Source organism: Pyxicephalus adspersus, chromosome 4, assembly GCF_032062135.1.
Source record: "Pyxicephalus adspersus chromosome 4, UCB_Pads_2.0, whole genome shotgun sequence".
Lineage (NCBI taxonomy): Eukaryota > Metazoa > Chordata > Amphibia > Anura > Pyxicephalidae > Pyxicephalus > Pyxicephalus adspersus.
The window spans coordinates 61857630-61877202 of record NC_092861.1 but is presented as its reverse complement, the minus strand read 5'-3'; the positions used below and the strand labels follow the sequence as shown (position 1 = coordinate 61877202).

The window sequence follows — 19573 nt, the reverse complement described above, 5'->3', positions numbered from 1 at the left end:
ACTGATAATTGCATTGCTCAATTTTGGATGCCACTAGATATCCTGTATTATATTTACCATTATGAGCAGGTTTAATATATTCAATGTCTGCCAGATTCAGTTTTGGATATTTGAGTCCAAATTGACAGCTTTTTACCTAAAACCATGGCTCAAATGTTCGTCATATTCACATTTTAAATGATAGGACAGTAGTTGATGTTGCATATTGGTTACACTTAAATGGTCATAAAGATTAATGACAAATTCCAAGAGTGTAACAGCAAAATATTATATTTGCTAATATGTAATATTATTTATGCTGAAATTTCACATTTGAAATTGAGTTGAAAAGATAGCAGCTGTAAGAAATAGTTATCAAGCCTGCTAACATGAATATTAAATATATTATTATGTATGGGGTTCATATTGACTCCATGCTTGAGCTGGTTTCTGATTAACCCTGTTGAAAGTAGGGGTCATTGGAGACTCTCAATTCACTTTGATATTTGTGGAAGGTTCTTCTGATATATTTATGTCATGCCTGTGAAACAAAAGCAACACAAAATTTGCACACTATATACGTTTATATTTATGTATATTTGCTTCTATCTCTGAAATACAATGCGGCTGTACAAATTGTGAATAAACTATTATTACAACATTATCTTTCCTTTTTCAGCTCCCTGTGGAGGGCAATATATAGGAACTGAGGGTGTGGTTTTGTCCCCAAACTATCCAAATAATTACACTACTGGACAGACTTGTTTTTATTCAGTAACAGTTCCAAAGGAATTTGGTAAGTGTTATTGAAATATACTATAAAGGGGTGAAAGAGAATCTGGGTGTTATATATTGGAACTGACTTTAAATATTCATTAAAATAGAAATCGGTCTACCTTATTTATACATTACATTTGTCAAACTTTTGTAGGTATTTATTTAAATGCTGCTATACTGTAAACAATACACCCTAATTTAGTGGTAAATGACTGCACAGGCTCCCTTCCTAAGACTTTTTCCAAGTGCGGGCAATATAGTTACATTTACTAGGTGCAACTACTGTTCTTAAAGCAAAGTTCCTGCTAAATGCTACTGTCTATCAAACAAGCAAAGCAGGGGATGTAACAAGAACTGACTTTGGGATTAGAGGTATGGCATTCTGTAGCTTAAGTTATCCCTATTACTGAGGGATATCAACTAACCACACCAGCTTGGTGGAGAGAAATGGCAGTATCACTATGTATTTGCTGCCACATATGAAGAGGACAGGGATCTGTTTCTAGACATTCTTTACTATCATCTACATATTCTTTAAGGACCAAAAACCACTTGAAAAAAAGATTACATATGGCTAGAGTTGTACAAGACTGTATCTGTATTGGGTAGTGACCAGCATTGTGAAATTGCCTCCATTGCATGAGATCATTTTGATGATAGTCAATAAGCATGATTTTACATATTTAACCATAAATGTAAATTTCCTGTTTAGTTAACACATGTAATGTAGACTGAATATTGTTCCAAGTGCATGGTAATTGTCACTGGTGCCAGTCAACACAGTAATATTGTTATATTTTTCTTTGCTACTTAGACTCTGACAATGTTGCAATTCTTTATATTGTTATTTTCCTTATATTTTAGTGGTGTTTGGGCAGTTTGCATACTTCCAGACAGCGCTTAATGACTTAGTTGAACTTTTCGATGGAGCCCATTCACAATCCAGGCTGCTAAGTTCCCTCTCAGGGAGTCATACAGGTAAATAAAAGTACAAAAAAGTAAAGTTTGCAAAAAAGTATAACAATAATGTAAGCCAAATGCAATGACATGACATTATTTGTTGCATAGTCTTCAATATATTGTATATATCATCAGTTTGCAAAAAAAAAAAAGCTTCTTTACACCCAAATTTCATAGGCCTTGACATTTTATTGAAATTTTATGGTAGATTGCGGCTATCTGCTATCAGGAGGTTGACCATTTAATGTTTAAATTGATGGCTTAATTTGATAATAATAACCATATCAATACTATTTATTAATGTGAAAGTTGATAGACATTCTACAACACAATCATGATTTGCAAACTTGTACTTTGAACTGTAAAATATGCTTCGTTAAATTTACCATTCCTCACCCTGTATTGTGTCTTTATGTCAGTCGTCCCCTATCTTGGTAGGGGCAGGGTTTTGCTTCGTTATATTAGACTGCTGGTGGCTTGTGATCTGATGACTGGTAGAGGACCATTCATGAAGTAATGAATCAGCAGGGGAAGTACAGGCCTATAAAATTAAAAAAACAGGGATCTTTGAACTGCTGCCCCATAGGTATGGCTTCTAATCCAGCACAGAGAGCAGTAAGCATCACAGTAGTGTCTTTACCAAATCATATTTCAAGCACAGTGGTTTACATCTTACACTGCAGTTATACTGTAATAAGGCCCATCGAACTTGAATGTCTAGGCAAAGGAACTGCTCTGGTATCATTCAGATATATTTCAAGACAATGGTAAATTTTTCAGGGCACTATTTAGGCACAATACATATTTCTAGATGTTTCATTTAAAACACAAATTATACCTTTTTCAGTTAAGGTTCACTTTAATAACTGACTACACCATGAATAGTGTTATTTGGTACCATTACTGAACACATTGTAAAGAATGCAAATTGTCTGCATGTAAAGCCGACCTGTTAGTTTTATTTTTTCCAATTGAACACCTGGAACATGCATGCAAATATCTGTAAAAAAGTTGTATCATATTTATCTGAACACAGCTGCATACTCATTCTGGGAAAGGGATTCAGAAAACATTAAAGGCAGGGGATTAGTTCACAAACCAGGCAAGTTGTATTAAAACCAGGTCAGTAATTTTGTGTACTGCACTTTTGTGTACTTGTGTAACTAATACAGTTGGTAACTAATACATACTTATGCTACTGACTACAGACATCTATGCTTCTTCCAAGATAGCCATCATTGCTCTTGTTGGTTCTTAATGTTGTATAATTGACTAAATATGATCTATCAATCATGTTATGTCTCATTGTCATTCGGCTTGTTAACCTTGATAATAAAATTGTTTAAAAAAAACTGGTCAGAAATATCAGCTTACATACTTTCAGGTCACCTTTAAACATTCAAATGAATAGAGGTTAGACCATGGGTCTGAATATTTTTTGTCTTTCTTGATGGTTAAGTATTCCAGCACTTCGATGTATTGTTTATTGGAATGAGAACATCACTTTCCCTTTAATAAATTAGGCTTGATGCTTAAATATAACTTGAAAAGCAGCAGGGAAGGACACTGTAAATTTATAGAACAGACATGAAATTCAAATAGCAAAAAGAAATGATAATATTTATATCAAAGAAATTAAAAAGAGTGAAAAGTCCTTGTAAAAGTAATTTACTTAGTATTTAGGAATATCATTTTGAAAGAACTTTCATTTCTGCTTACAAAAAGCTATAGTGTAGTACTAAAAATGGTTAGAGAATATGTTATATATTTTCTTCAAATTGAGGTAGTCTGCTTAGCTTCTGGGGTGACTCTAGGTCCATGAAGAAGCTTTATAACCCCTTTCTTTTGTGTCTAGTTTTAAGATTGTCATTTGCAAAGTACATTATTCAGTAGCAAGCAGATTTCAGTATACTGAGGTAGGAAAAATAAAATGTGTATTAATAAATGTTGCTTTGGACTACTTTATTTATCTATACACATTTTGTTGTAAATGACAGCAGCATTAGGAACAAAACAAGCATTCAGGCATTAAAGTTATGAGTAAGGCACATGATCACACTGTGACAATGTTCCTTTTACCAAGATGACATCTGCAAACTTGCTATTTAGGTTCAATAGAATTTTCAGTTTTAACTAACTGAATAAATTCAAGGTCAAGTTCAATGTTTTCCAAGACTGGCCATTGTACAGATAACTTCAATATACAGCTGGAAATAAAATACAAAGACCTTCAATAATAATCTTTGTGGTAGAATAAAACACTGAATACCAAATTCAGGCGATATTTGACATCATATACCTCATATACCTGGGAAATGGATTAAAAGGCCTGGATAGGGCCATGCATAATTATATCGCTGAAGAATTCCAGATTTTTATTTGGGATCCAGGCATGGAGTGTCCTGGAAGGAAAAAGTGGGCTAGGCACTCCATCCTTTTCCCAGGCCAGAAATGGATCTGAAGCACCTCGCCACTGATTAAAAAAATGGATAAGGTCTTTGAGATTGGGGGAGTTGCAGCCTGAGGCCAAGTGTGGCTCAAACAGAGAAGCTGTGTGGAGCCCGGGAGAAGCTCTCCCAAAGTTGAAGTGTGATTTTTATTCTTATGTGGTAATTAAGGATGAATGAGAAGGCCTCTGACAGTTTACGAAATTTCGGCAAAACGATTTAGTGATATCCATAAGTCAATAGGCCGACTTAAAACAAAAATAGCTAAGCCCCTATACATGTTGGAATCTGCTAGGTAAGTGTAGGAGAATAGTGGCAACAAAGAACAAATACAAACGTTCCAAAAGACCTTGTGGTTTTCCAGAAAATGGCAGGCAAAGTGATGGCAGGCAAATAGGATTTTTGCGTGATTGACAGTGTCCAGAAGGCAGCATAAATATTAGGACATTGAGAAACGGTGAACTCAATCCACTATCAACAGTCTCTTGAGTCAAAACAGCAGGACAACCCATTGCTATTTAATGTACGTCCCCCTGTTGAATTTACATAGCTGCATAATATCTTAACGCTATGCCACCCGGAAGTGTACAATTTTAGTGAATGGAGTACTGACAGGCGGCAGCAGCAGGAGGGGGAGGTGGTGGGCCCTGAGACGGAGCGCGGACTGCATTGGTAACTGGCATCTAGAGCTGGGTGTAGTGCATCATCAATGTCACCCAGAAGTGTGTAATACAATTTAAGTGAACGGAGTACTGACAGGCTGCAGCAGCAACAGCAGGAGGAGGAGGTGGTGGGCCTTTTTTAATAGATAGCAAGTGGGATCAAAATAAAATATCTGTATTTTTTTGAGAGAAATACAGAATTTTTTCTGGCTTTTTTGCTAGATAGTAAGAAGTAGCATAAAAAACTGCACAATCTGTATATTTCAAGATCTACAGAAGGCTCCTAACCTGTCCCTGTCACAATGCACTTCTCTCCCTGCTTCTTTCTCTGACACAAGATGGAGTGACTAACCCCTCCCTCCTTCCCTGTATATATGCCTGTCCTCATATCTCTCCTGATTGGGCTGTTTGGCCATACTGTACATCCTGGGAGCAAATGATTTGCTCCCAGCCATGCCATTCCCACCAGAAATAGTCATCGTTCCCGCCCCCTGCATTTTCCCTCGTTTGTTCGGCGAGAACACAACCTCATGGCAAATTTTAAGACCATTCTCTCCTAAATGTTCTGTAAGGGAGAACGGCCCAATTCACAGGGAGATCGAACTTAAAAATCTCGCTCACTCATCCCTAGTGGTAATGACTTAGGTCCCCTGCAAGAGAAAATCCTGGATTTTCCTTGTTTTTGTTAGCATTTTTGTTAATAAACATGGCCAAAACTCCCTGAAGTTGAATTCAAGCTCGAGATACCTTTCTGCAGTAAGTGTGCACCTTCTAAAAAAGAGTTTAGGGCTCACTTAAGGCAGACCCCCCCACAATTAAAGCACCAGCCAGCATTCATGGCTGTGCAGTGTTCAAGAATCTAGCTCAACAGCCTAAACCCCTTTAAAAAAAATTCTGTGCCTATCCTGCATGCAGACTAAGCCAGATCTCCTGGCCTAATGATTTCTGGGTGTTGGAGTTTAGTAAGCATAGAATGGGGGGCATGCATGTATTTTGCCCTTATAAGTGGTGGCATCCTAATAATAATACCCAATTAAGATATTATTTTGATGCAGTATCAGATATATAGCTATTGGAAGCCATAAAAAAGAAAGACGAAATGGCATTAAATATAGAACATAGCCTTGCTGTTTGCATACCATCACCTAAAATCTATGTTACCTTAGGCCATGGTATTTGTCGCCATAAGAAAAATTTGGCCCCATTTTGTATTATCAAACATCTATCTGAGGTCACATGGCAATCCTTGGTATTTCACTGACTTTTAAAAGCAGTGAAGCAGAATTACCCTTCCATACACCTTACTGCTCCTGTACAAGTAAATAATAAAGCGCGTATTATCACCTAATACGATAAGGAACATAGCACGTTATCTATATTCACTGAAAAAAAACACTGCTTTCACACGCAGAACAATATAATAACATGCTCAAATGTTGAAAAATTCCTTCTGGTGTTTTACTGTACAGAGAAGAGAGGAGGAGGTATGGGTTCTGCAGATAACTCTTTATCATCAAAATAAGATAGAAGAAGATACTAATAAAGGTCCTTGCCTTCTGGATCATACTGCACATACACTAGTGTATGCAACATATTGAATACTGCAAAGGGAATAACTGAGTCCCATGATTCAGTGTACATGATATATATATATATATATATATATATATATTACACACATACCTGTAAATGATATATACACATATATGCAGCTACTTAACAACCTAACAAAATTTCAAAATGATGATGGGAGTAAAATATTTAGGCCAACAATACATTTCCAGTTCTGTTCTTGCTGTCATTCAGCATTTGAAAGCAATTGACTGTATTCCAGAGAGTAGAACCTCCATCAATAATGAATAATTGAATGATCAGAAAAGTGTTATTGGTTTTCTTCAAGCTTTTATAAACAAGTTTGATTTTCAAGAGATTTCTAAAAATAAGTCAATAGGTGTTTTACATGTGCCGTTATTGAATTTGCAATCTTCATTATGCATTTGTCAAAGTAGTTTAAATGATTATGGAATGCTTACTAGAACCTATGCATCCTTTGTTTCACCTTGTGTTTTGCATTATTGATGGCGTACAGTACATGTTTTGTAAGATAAAAATAAGGTAAAAAAAAATCTGTCTCAAGTGACATTATAAAAGACATTAATTGAAATGTGTAACCAATATCAGGATTTTTTTGAAAAATAAAACACAGAGAAACTATATCTTAGTAGACCACTAATGTTTTTTTGGGAATAACCTATATTAAGATATAAAGACAAGAGCAGTCATCCTTATCTTTAATTCATAACTTGGTGGGTTTACTCTAGTGGACAAGCATGTTATGTTGTCATAAATAAACTAATCTTACCCAGGTCTGTGAGCAGATATATAAGGGCCATGGAGTGAAGATAACTCTTTACCACTGGAAAAGCTTGTTACCACCCACTATATGTAAAATACAAATAGACAGAAGCACATAATAGTATTTGAATAACATTCATATTTCCAAACTGATTTCAGCAGCTTTATTTTTTTAATTTATTGTTTTTACAATTGATGTAACTATTGACTTCAATTACTATTCATTTCATAGATGCCCAAAATGTTGCCATTTTAGGGTCCAGCTTAGCATTTTTCTAGCTTCAGTGTAAAAACCTCATGGTGCTAAAACTGAAGGTGAGAAGCAGCTGGTAGTGAATACTGAACTAGAAAAGCTCTATTACCTTTTAACATAATTCCCCTATTTTAGTAAGTGAGTGATTATGCAAGCTCATGCACAAAGTGCAAAAACCTGTGACATCAGGCTTTACTTTAGCTGCATTATGAAAAAAAATTAAATTGGTTGTTATGGATTGGTGGAATCTAAACTCCAGAGAAATGTCAACACTAGGGTACCAATTATAAGCACTTTTTCTTACCATTCAACTCACTCCCGAAGACTTCCAACCCTCTTCTTGACAGCCCCCTTTTTTTGTTGCCTAGAGTTTAGGTTTGACTTTCTCACCCGCATTTATGTCTATTTCTAATTATTTCTAAAGTCATGTTTTACCATGGGCTATTAGCTGTTGCTGTGTTACCTGTGCATTAATGTCACAATTTATGAACATTAAATATCTTGCAGTTAACCTGTTATTTTATGATTCAGACACAGTAGGCGAGATTTACAAAAAGAGTACATTTTTTACTTGTGAACCTGTGTTCGCTTTGAACACCCAATCATTTAAAGAGGAATTAAATACAGTAATTTGAAAGAATTCATAAACCTGTCTTTGCTCAAGAGTGGATTATTATAGTACACACAGCTTCACTGCACTATATGAAAAATGTACACTTTTAGTAAGTCAAGTCTATTGTGCCATGTCCTTTCTCTGTGCCTCCTTATTATTACATGGTAGTCTAGTTTTCTAAAAGAAGCAGTGAAGATTTAATGGTTTGCATGTATGTAATGAAGAAAGTTTCAATGGATTTTCCTTTAGTTTGAACAGATTGTTCAAATGCCAAAGTCACAAAAGAATTCCATTTATAACTTCAATCAAAATTTAATGTACAGAAGTTTGTGGTAGTCACGTTTGCCTTGTCGCAATTTTGTAGAACTAAGTGGGTAGGTGATAAAGCACTTCTTTGTATGAATACATATCTGAAAGTATAACCTCTTTTCATATTTAGCCGTTCTTGTCTGGAAATCATCTTTATTAAGATCAGAAAGAACTGAATAGAAATAAACTAAATGTTCTGGGAAACATGAGGAATGATAATAGCTAAAACAGAGTGATTTAGATTCCTGAAATAATGTTTTATCTGATATGAATGTGTTTTGAAAAAAAGGGATATTTCATATGTAAATACATTTACTAATACTAGTTAATCTGAAACATTTTCAATTTAGCCTCATCAGTACTTTTGCAATGACTAAGGATAGAAGAAAATTTAGGCTTAGGATAAGATTTTATTTTTCACACAATGCTCTCTAATGTTCCAAGAGCAAAAAGGCCAAAAGGGGGGACATCTCATGCAATATATTTACTGGCCACTTTATTAGATACACTTGTTCATCTGCTTGTTAATGCAAATATCTAATTAGATAATCACATGACAGCAACTCAATACATTTAGGCATGCAGACATTGTCAAAACCAACTGCTTAAGTTCAAACTGAGCATCAGAATGGGTAAGAAAGATCATTTAAGTAACTAAAAATATGACATGTTTGTTGGTGGCAGGTGGGCTGGTCTAAGTATTTCAGCAAGATCTAATCTACTGACATTTTAAATACAACCATCTCTAGGGTTTATAAGGAAGGATACATTAAAAGGAAAATATCCAGTTAGTGGCAGTTCTGTGGGTGAAGATGCCTTTCTGATGTCAAAGCTTGAATATGAATGGCCAGAGGAATAGAAGGGCAACAATAACTCAAATAACCACAAATTATAGTTGAGCAAAGGAGAAGAGTATATGGGAACGTAACATCCACAACTTGTCAAACCTTAATGGTACACTTTGCACACATTCACCAAAATGGGTTCAGAGAAGATTTTTGCCTTGTCTGATGAGTCTCATATTCTGCTGTGACATTTGGATGGTAGGGTCAGAATTGGGATTCAACAACATAAATGTTAGATGCAGGGATCCGTTATTCCTTGTATTATTAGTTCAGGCTAGTGGTGTAATGGTGTGGGGGATATATCCTTGGGACACATTGGGCTCAAAAAAATCTCAAAATAATTTCTTGAACATGAAAATGAGTTTACTGTACCAAAATGGACTCCACAATCAGCACATCCTAATCCAACAGAGCACCTTTGGGATGTGGTCGAAGATTTGCATAATGTATGTGTTATTGAATCTGCAGCAACTGTGGGAAGCTATGTCAAAATGGACCTAAATCCATAATGAATGTTTCTAGCACCTCAAATTTTTGTGGACCTCGACCGTAACATACTTAACATTAAAGCAGATCTAAAACTAAAATTAGATCCTAAATTAAACAGTAGATCTTTTCTAAATACTTTGGCCCTGATTTATAAAAGCTCTCCAAAGCTGGAGAGAATACACTTTCATCAGTGAAGCTGAGTGATCCAGCAAGCCTGTAATGGATCTGGTCCAGAACTGAAATAATTTGGTAACAAATAGCTAATACCTTTTAGGAAATCCATTCCAGTTTTGCTGGGTCACCCAGCTTCATTGATCAAAGTGTATGCTCTCCTGCCTTGGAGAGCTTTAAAAAATTGGGGCCTATGACTAATGGAACTGGTGCCATACGTCAGTGAGAAGACATTCAGAAAAAGGGGAATAGATCCTCTAGGTTAGGTTTTCACAACTAAGGTTCCTCCAGGGGTTCATTGAGCAGTGGGCCATTAAATAGTCTTCTTCCACCTACACTGAGCACCAATTTAAATGGGGATTTCTCCACTGACTACTAATGTAATATAACTGTACAATTAATTTTTTTTCAAGTCTGTTTTACTTCTCTGGCTAATATTTATTCTAATGACTGTTATTGTCTTACTAAGAGAAATAATTTAGGTATGCCATATTCTTATGTTTAATTTATCATTTGCTTACTGTTTCTGCTACTTGTAAATTTAGAAATTTAAATGTAATGAGATTTAATGTCTAGAAAAATGCTTTCAGTTTCCAGGTTCATAATTACAGATAATATGTGTTTTTATGTATTTTTCCTCAAGGTCAGTCTAACCTTGATCACAATAGTTTTCCTATAGTCTTCATAATTAGAACTTATAAGTTAATATGGATATTATTTGTTGTATTAGAACACAAAAACAAAATAATAATATCTCAGCCCTTTTAAAATTTCTAGTTGTGTTGTCTATGTGGTCACTACAGAGTCATCAGGCAGAAGTCCAACATAAAAAAACGCGTTTAGTTTGCATCAACTATTAAGATTTAATACATTTACACTGTAAAATCTAAACAGCTGTTTACTGCCAAGTAGCAGCTTTAAATTGTCCAGAAAAAAAGGTTCAATGTTTGAAATAAAAAAAAGCATTACTCTGTGGAAGTAGCTATTACAGTACAAATGAAAACACTAAATTTAAAATAAAATATTTGCATTTGTTGTTTTACAGGGGAGACAATGCCATTAGCCACTTCAAATCACATTCTTCTGAAATTCAACACAACAAATGGTGCACCTGCCAAGGGATTTCATTTTGTTTACCAAGGTAACTGAGATCTTTTTCTCTTTTTCGTAAGGTTATAAACATTTTGATTTAAGCATTTTAATATTCATACGGCTGTCTTTATTAACTTGAGATGAGAATTTGCATTTTCACAAAATCCAAAATAATTATGTTGGAATTTATTTAAAGGAATGGAAAATTGCAAAGTAATTCAAGACCCAGATAACTTTTAACCTGATTTCTTGGATAACTAAATTTGGTAAAGTTATATTTGATTGATTGCTTTTGGTAAAAGACCATGAAGACTAAGGGCTTACCTAATGATGTAGACAGTAATGTTCACATTACCACCGTTTATCACCATTACCAAAAAAGGGACCAGAACTTAACTTGCACTAACTACAAAAAATTGAAATCTGTTCTGAATAGGATGGTCATGTTTTCCTGTCAGTTATTCTGTTTTCTCTAGGAACATGGTTGGGAGATTTACTCCCATCAGGTGTTGCAGGTTCAGAGCTTGGATGAAACAAAGCCAATATTGTGACCAAAAAACATTCTTTGTGCATTGCTGTGAAAAAACCACTAGTGGACATGCAGCTAAAATCTGAGCACTCCAGTGGGTTCTCCATTTTATCTCTGGACATATAGGAGAAGAGAAAAACATCCTAATGACTGTTGTTCCTCATATAGTTATCCACACAAAGCTACTGATGATGACACGATTTTTTATAGGATCCCATTCTTTGTAGTCTTATAACTATAACCCTCAATGACACTTACTGTAACATTTGTTTTATCATTCTACACAAACTGTAATGAGTGCATGTTCCTAAAAATTAGCTAGAGATGGGTTAATGTTCAATAATGTATCTAAATATAATAAGTAGATATTGTTTCATGTATCTTTACATTGGTTTATTAGTAGGTGTCATTTTCAATTTAATATTTGGATGAAGCTGTGTTCATTTTCGTTAAAGAATGCTTGGGTAATTAATTGGGAATGAAAAAAACTTTTTAAAATATTGATAACATGGCGCATCACCAACCTTATTGATACATGGCGAATAGTTTTTTCCTACCAAAAAGACTTCTCATACTACTGTTCCATTCAAAGTAAATACTCTCAAACAGAACAGACTGTGCCTTTTTTTGCTGGGACATAAGTAGATGGCGTCTAACAGTAAAGCTTCACTTAATTATTTTAGTTAAGTGAAGTATTCCATGAAGAGTGATAATTTTGTTTGCAAAATTAACAGTTTTTATTCTTATAGTAATACTACCCAGCTGGAAATTGTAAAGCTTTTAATATAATCATATAGTCATACTGACCCCACCTCCATGCCACTATTTCATGGCCTTGGAACTACTTGTGGAATGAGTTGCATGAGTTCCCATGCCAAAGTTTTTCGCCAACTCCAACTTTTAAAAATGCTAGAAAGTGGAACGTATATGTATCTCTTCCACTCTCCCTTCTACTACATGAACCTGTAATTTTGTCATGGTCAATGTTCGCTTTTATACTCTTTGCATTCCTTAAGAAACACTAAAGTCCTTATACCTATTACTTATAAAACAAACATTGGTTTATACAATGATAGAAATAAGATCTTTGCTTGTTTTAAATGATGAGTTACTTATTTGTAAATAATGCCTGTTAGCTTACTGCATCACTTAGAGATCAATAATCTCTTTAAAATCAGTCACTTTTTGAGTTTTTAAGCAAAGATATTCAGTGACTGTCTGTACATAGCCTAGTACAGAATAATGCTTAGTAATGTACAAAACTAAATATTTTTCTGTAAGCATAACTAAACCTTGATAAAATTCAATTCAGATTCAACTTCTTTTTGAATAGCTATCAAAAGAGTAATTCTTTAGCCAGCATTTGTCTTCCTGTTATTCTCTACATTGAATAAACACACTAATATTGCCTGCAAAGTCAATCATTTCATATATCACTCTATATTCTTGGTTGACCTTATTCTCTGCTCACTTTCCACTGTACTAATTTCAATTTTGTTTCACAGCAGTTGGAAACATTTACTAAAGGAAGAATAATTACTAGAGGAAACAAGATTTTTTTTTTACAAATGGCCCAGGCATATAACTAGTCAACACTTTAAAAAAGAGAAAATAGCTTTAAAAATAATGTCTTATATTTAAGTATATGGACAAAAAAAGTCAAGATGAATATTATTATTAATAAAACAGTAATTATATAAAGCCAACATATTATGCAGCATTGTACATTAAATAGGACAGACATAGACAGACACAGGAAGAGGAGAGGACCCTGCCCAAAAGAGCTTTCAGTCTAAGAGGTAGGGAAGCAGCATACAATAGAAGGGGGATATGGATTGGAGGGTGAAGTAACTAACTAGTAAATACCTATCATACTAAATTCATTATTTCTTTCATTATTTCATTCATAACAGCTAGCAGTTTAAAGAATAGATGTTGCCAGAGCTATGTACAATATACTGCACTGTCCCTATATCTCATTGTCTTTGTATAGCAGACAAGCAGTAAATGCAGTTGTTAATATACCTAAACTCTGCAAATAAGTGGTTACTCCATAGCACTTCTCAAGGCTGACTTTTTTGCCCAATTCCCCTTTTGCCATCTGTCACTGCTGCTTCCTTTATTTAAGGGAAATGCGTTTGATGATGCACACAAATACTCTTTCCCCCATTTGAAACAGGAAATATAGTCTAAAATAAAATGTAATCTCTATTCAGCAACAAAGATTTCCTATAATTCCTACCCTGTACTCCTATCAACCAATACATGTAAATATGTATTTGGGACTGTAATTTTTTTTTCAGTAGTATATATTAGTTTTGAATGGTTTATGATATATGCTGGAGTTCCTCTATGGCATATTAATATAATTCAGACATTTATTAAAATAGTTTTCATTTAATAACTATTTGGTTTGTTAAAGATTCTTTAAGGAAAGGAAAACCAAAGGTAAACCACCACTGTGATGTTTTCAGCACACCTTAGGGAGATTCATGAAAATGAAAAAAAACAAAAAAAGTCTAAGATACATTTTAGGTTTGGGGCACTTATATTATGCACATCAGGTGATTTCCTAAACCAACTAAAATAATATCTGATTTAAAGTTAATCAGTGGACAGGCCATGGGCATTCAGTTATGAACATGTTCCCAACAATCAGTAAATAAGCTTTAAAACAGATCCTGACTGACCTATGTAGTTGTATTTACAGTGGAGCGAATAAACTTCATAGCTCATACCTGAAGAACTAAAATTATCCCAGTCATTCCGCCTATTCTCATCATATTCTCCTAGGAGTACAATGTCAGGCTTCTAACCAAAACTGTTTAAAGATCCATCTTGGTCAACTTCAATGTGCTAACCTTTGAGGGTGAATTTTTCCCCAGTACTTCCATTTGCAGAGATCAGTGAGACCTTTCAGGGCCCATTTACTGCAGTATTGGTTGGGTTTTTTTATGGCCTTTAGTGGAAGGTGAGCTGTGTGGGATAGGTAAGGAAATAGAGTGGCTTTATACAAGTCCAATGTAAAGTCTTTACAAGTGTGTAAATGTTAAAGTAACATGAACCTTCCACAAAAAGGGTTATTTTCCAGATATTGTAACTAGTATATGTTTTGTCATTTGTTCAGATGCAAATAGTACATAAGCAGAATATTGCTCAGTAAAGTTCCACATTCTTAGATATTAAAACTATAAAGACAAAACAATCCTGTACACAGTATATTTTCCCTTAAGCCAAAAGGCAACTTTTATTTTGAGTGCAGCTGAGCAATCAGTTTTATATCTCTATTGCTGTGCAGTTGATTGAAACAAAATTGCAGTACAGACTGCAATTTTAAGCCCCAATGGAAATTTTTTTTAACAGAAGAGTTTGGAAAGACACAGAAAGAAGTATTTATTTTGAGCTTGAACTTTTGCCATTAAACACATTTGATGAGAACATCAGGCGAATATTCCTGTTACAAAACACACAAATATGCAGGCACTAAAAATGCTAAATTTGAAATTGCTTTCCCTTCATTTCCTTTAACAACAACCTGTAATTATGTACTGATCAACAAAAGAAATAATTTCAGAAGCTTCTAACCTGCTAGATAATGTGCTGCTAGTGCCTTACTTTACTTTTTGTACAGCATTTGTAATTTAAATAGATTATTTGGTAAACAGGAACTTCATCAGCAGTGTAAACCAGTAGATTAGTCTGCAGATTTCAGCACAAAGCAAACCTTTCATGCATACTCTTGCAAATTTCTTCATTCTTTATCTTCATCCTTTGCTAATGATAACATCATAGTTCACAAATTCAGACTGCATTTATTTTAGAAAGTATCTGCTTATCTCTAAATGTTACTATTTAGAACGTGCATGGTTTATTAGCCCAATCCTATATATTGTTACAATATTTAATTGTTATGCTTGTTTTATTTTTATTGTAGCGGTTCCACGTACCAGTGACACTCAGTGCAGTTCTGTTCCGGAGCCAAGATACGGCAGAAGAATTGGTTCTGAGTTTTCTGCAGGCTCAATAGTTCGATTTGAATGCAACCCTGGTTATTTCCTTCAAGGTTCTAAAGCTATACGATGTCAGACTGTCCCAAATGCTTTAGCACAGTGGAATGACACAGTGCCTAGTTGTTTAGGTAAATGATTAACTTTTTTTCTGTATAAAATAGCTAATCAACAAATTTCCTGTAGAGGCCTAATTTTACATTGTGATTTCTTCAATTAGTTTTATATTGCCGTACAAATGGAAAATGGCATTATAATCATTGTCTATTGCATTGGCATAAATTTGCATTAGTAATGTTGCCTAATAAAATGATTGCTATGTAGCACAGGCTTGCTAGACTATGATAAGCACTGTATATTAGTAACTGACTTTATAAATCGTCAGATGATGTACAAATCAATCCAATACACTCTAGACTGCAAGCTTTTTTTCAGCACTGTTTAATAGAGAGCGTAAGGAAATCGCCTAAGAAAAGAATGTCAATGTTTTCTTTTCATAATGAAAATTACCTTTGAAAGACTGCCTTATCTAGAGCATTCAGTGGGCACATATTAATAAAGGCAGATGAGTCCTTTATTGATTTTGTATTATTAAGAAAGTCTGGATCACCAACAAGCAAAAGAATCCCTAAGAAAGACATATGGCTAAAACATCTTTATTCCTTGGATATTCATAAAGAAAAGCTGTCTACAGAGAAATATACTAACTGCCATTGCTGATCTTGTTTTAAAAATTATTTTTTCTGGCTCTCTGGACTCACACTGTCTTAGAACAAACATACGGCTTGCAAAGTCACGGTAAAGTTGGTATGATCCGTCAGTCTAAATGTTCTAGTTTAGTGATTTAGAAAGTATTTAAACCATTGAATGAATATACAAACTTGGTAATATCAGTGGAAGTCAGCAATGTTAGCCCTTATTACTTTTTAAGTACAAATTTCCCTAAAAACTTTGTATAACATGTGACGCATCAGGCATGATATTTATTGCCCACCTAGGTGAACTATATTTCATTAATTTTGCTCTCTCAGTGTTGTAATTATAAAAGCATGCGCACACATTCTTCATTCACTTTTAGTGCATTTAGATGCATTTTACCTGTGTTCCCATTCAGCTCTATCAAAAGGGTGTTTTAACATTTTTTATTAGGCAACCATGCATCAAGTAGGAATATTGTTAATGTGCAATTGTTAATCTCAGGAGCACTCCACCCTTGTAGAAGATACACAAAATTTGTCAAAAATCACACATGACCACTTACACATCACATTGTATAAGCCATACACAAGCCTGTTTCTCTGTGAGCTGGACTTCATTATTATCCTGACATTCACCCCTATGAGAATGCAATGCCTCAATCTTATTGAATGTGGCCGATCCGTTACGTTGATGCCTGCTCCGTCCAGTTTATCACTTGAATGGTGTTCATAATTTCATTGAGAGCTATTTGCACTCTATAGTTTTAACATGTAAAAATATTACTCCTAAAGAACGTTGAGTTTGCTTGACTACCTTGCTAATTGATTGGACTATTAAACCCAATACATTTTGTAATATGTATCTTATTGGCAAATTCAAGTAATTAGGTATCTTTTGAATTTACTGTATTCATATTTTACAACTGCACATTGATACCAGTATACTCATTACTAATTTATGTTTTTACAGTACTAATACTCTTCATACTCTTTATGAACACTATATTACAGTACTCTAGTTCCCTCAACTGATGCCTGAATACATCTATTTCAAGAACTTTTTGTTTATGTTTAGTACAGATAAAATGAAATGTGTTTCTTAAAAACAATAAAATGGGTATTATGGTGGTCCTCAGGACACTGCTAATTTGTACAAAGGCAATCAATATATTTTAAATCCTTTTATGACTGCCTAAAGGTCAAATCAATATTAATAAATGGAAAGCAAGCAAAAGGGAAACAAGATTTGTCACTACATGCTACAATTAAATGAAAAACTGTTGGGTAAAGAAAGAAAAGGATACAAAGGAGAAAAAATAGGCTAAATGTAATAATATTTTTAATGTCTGTATTGATATATTATTTTTTATGGTAGGATTGAATGAACAATAAAATCAAAGCCTTAACTTAAAACTTAAAACATGTCTGGTTTACACTGAAAATTATTACTACAAATATATTAAAAGATGCAAATGTTTTTGTAAATTGTAGTTACAACAAACAGTAACAATAACCATAAATATTTCTTAAAGTATATATGAAGCCAAAGGATTAACCTCATAAAGCGGAATTATAATCTGACATACAATACAAAAACTCTGTCTCCCATCTCCTTATTGCTCATATAGTTAGCCTACGTGCCTTTATCCCAAAGTAATATAATTTATGAAAAAAAATAAATGATCGACCTTTTCAACTTATTCTCACCACGCCTAGAGCACTTTTTTGTGGGGGCATTTAAACAGTCCCCTCTAACAATTAAGTGCTTCATCTAAGTGTTGTTACATAACAAAGATATATTGACAGATTTGGGTGATTTTTGTTTTACTATCTCATTATAGATAAGGTCTGTGGTAAATTCTTGTGATTTTTTCAGTCCCCTGTAGTGGAAATTTTACAGACCGAAGAGGGACAATATTATCCCCAGGCTTTCCAGAGACCTATGGCAACAGCTTGAATTGTGTTTGGAAAATTATAGTGGCTGAAGGATCAGGAATTCAGGCAAGTATACAAAAATACAAATTATGTTTTATTAAATGTGCATGTTATGTGTTATAAATGTTTTATATTACCCAAAAAAGAAACTGAGGAATTGCTATATCCTATTTGTAGTAGACTGTATCATTTGCCATGAAGATAAGTACATATATATATATATATATATATATGTGTGTGTGTAAGCACACACACATGTATATATTTGAACAGATGTAAATAAAATTACCACTTGGACTGATTCTTAAAACTAGAGCTTTTCCTGAAGTTGTCCAGCAGCTGGATAGTCTATCTGTGTACGTTTTAAAGCAAACCTAACTTGTTGCTGTGATACACACCCACTTTTTTCAGCATTGCAGCAATGGCTGGTCCAGGATTCTGTTACCACTGCATCCCCTTTTCACTGCACACATAGGGCCTGATTTATTAAAGCTCTCCAAGGCTGGAGAGAATACACTTTCACCAGTGAAGCTAGGTGATCAAGCAAACCTGGAATGGATTTCTTCAATGTAATTTGCCATTTGCTAGCAAATGCTTTGAATCCTGGACCAGATCCATCCCAGGTTTGTTGGATCAAACAGCTTCACTGGTGAAAGTGTATTCTCTCCAGCCTTGGAGAGCTTTAATAAATCAGGGCCATAGTATACATGACCCCAATGGGAAAACCAGATGCTGGTTATATTGAAGATGAAAAATCCAAAATCAATATGTTTACTGGATCTCTCTTAAGTGCTCACTGTGTTGGTTTAGGCAAAAGATCTCAATTCTTAGTGTAATAAATGTAGAAAGAAGCAAATAGCCTTTATTTAACAATTTGCTTGTTACTGTGTTTTTTGCTTTCCTTCCTTCCTTGTCCTTGATTTAAGACATACAGTGAGTCTGACAGATATATACACAATACTAAACAGTAAAATATTAAATCTATTAGTAAATGCTTCACATTGATGATGCGTTTGTTAATAAATGTCACATACTGAGTGACTTTGGAAATGATTGTAACAGGTCAGCAATTGCAGTCTATGATTTGTTTCCAAAACAGATTTTATTCAAATGACTTGCTTAAAATCGGTCCAGAAGACACTGCATATATGTAAATAAATATTCATAATAAATAAATGTATTTGTTAAACATAATGAATATAATTACCCACATAGAGTATGTATACAGATGCTATACCATCTGTAGCAGCACCCAAAAGGGAGAAGCTAGACAGGGAGACCGGCATAGCACTAGGAGCCAGTCAAGTTCTGCTTCATGCATTGATAACGGGCATACTGACAGGAGAAGAGAGCAGAACAGAGTGGTGACTCATTACTGTGTATTTTATACTTTATTGCCCAATGATAGAGAATGTATGTTGTAATTGTACTACATACCATGTCCTTAGCATT

General features: G+C 34.3%; 1 protein-coding gene across 1 annotated transcript in view; it reads left to right on the top strand.

Moving 5' to 3' along the window:
- The window catches only part of CSMD1 (CUB and Sushi multiple domains 1), an 819458-nt gene that overhangs the window by 668266 nt on the left and 131619 nt on the right, over positions 1-19573 (top strand). The window contains exons 31-35 of the mRNA XM_072408428.1: positions 659-775; positions 1621-1734; positions 10906-11001; positions 15416-15619; positions 18063-18187. Coding sequence (XP_072264529.1) covers positions 659-775; positions 1621-1734; positions 10906-11001; positions 15416-15619; positions 18063-18187 — 656 coding nt within the window. The remainder of the gene's footprint in view (positions 1-658; positions 776-1620; positions 1735-10905; positions 11002-15415; positions 15620-18062; positions 18188-19573) is intronic.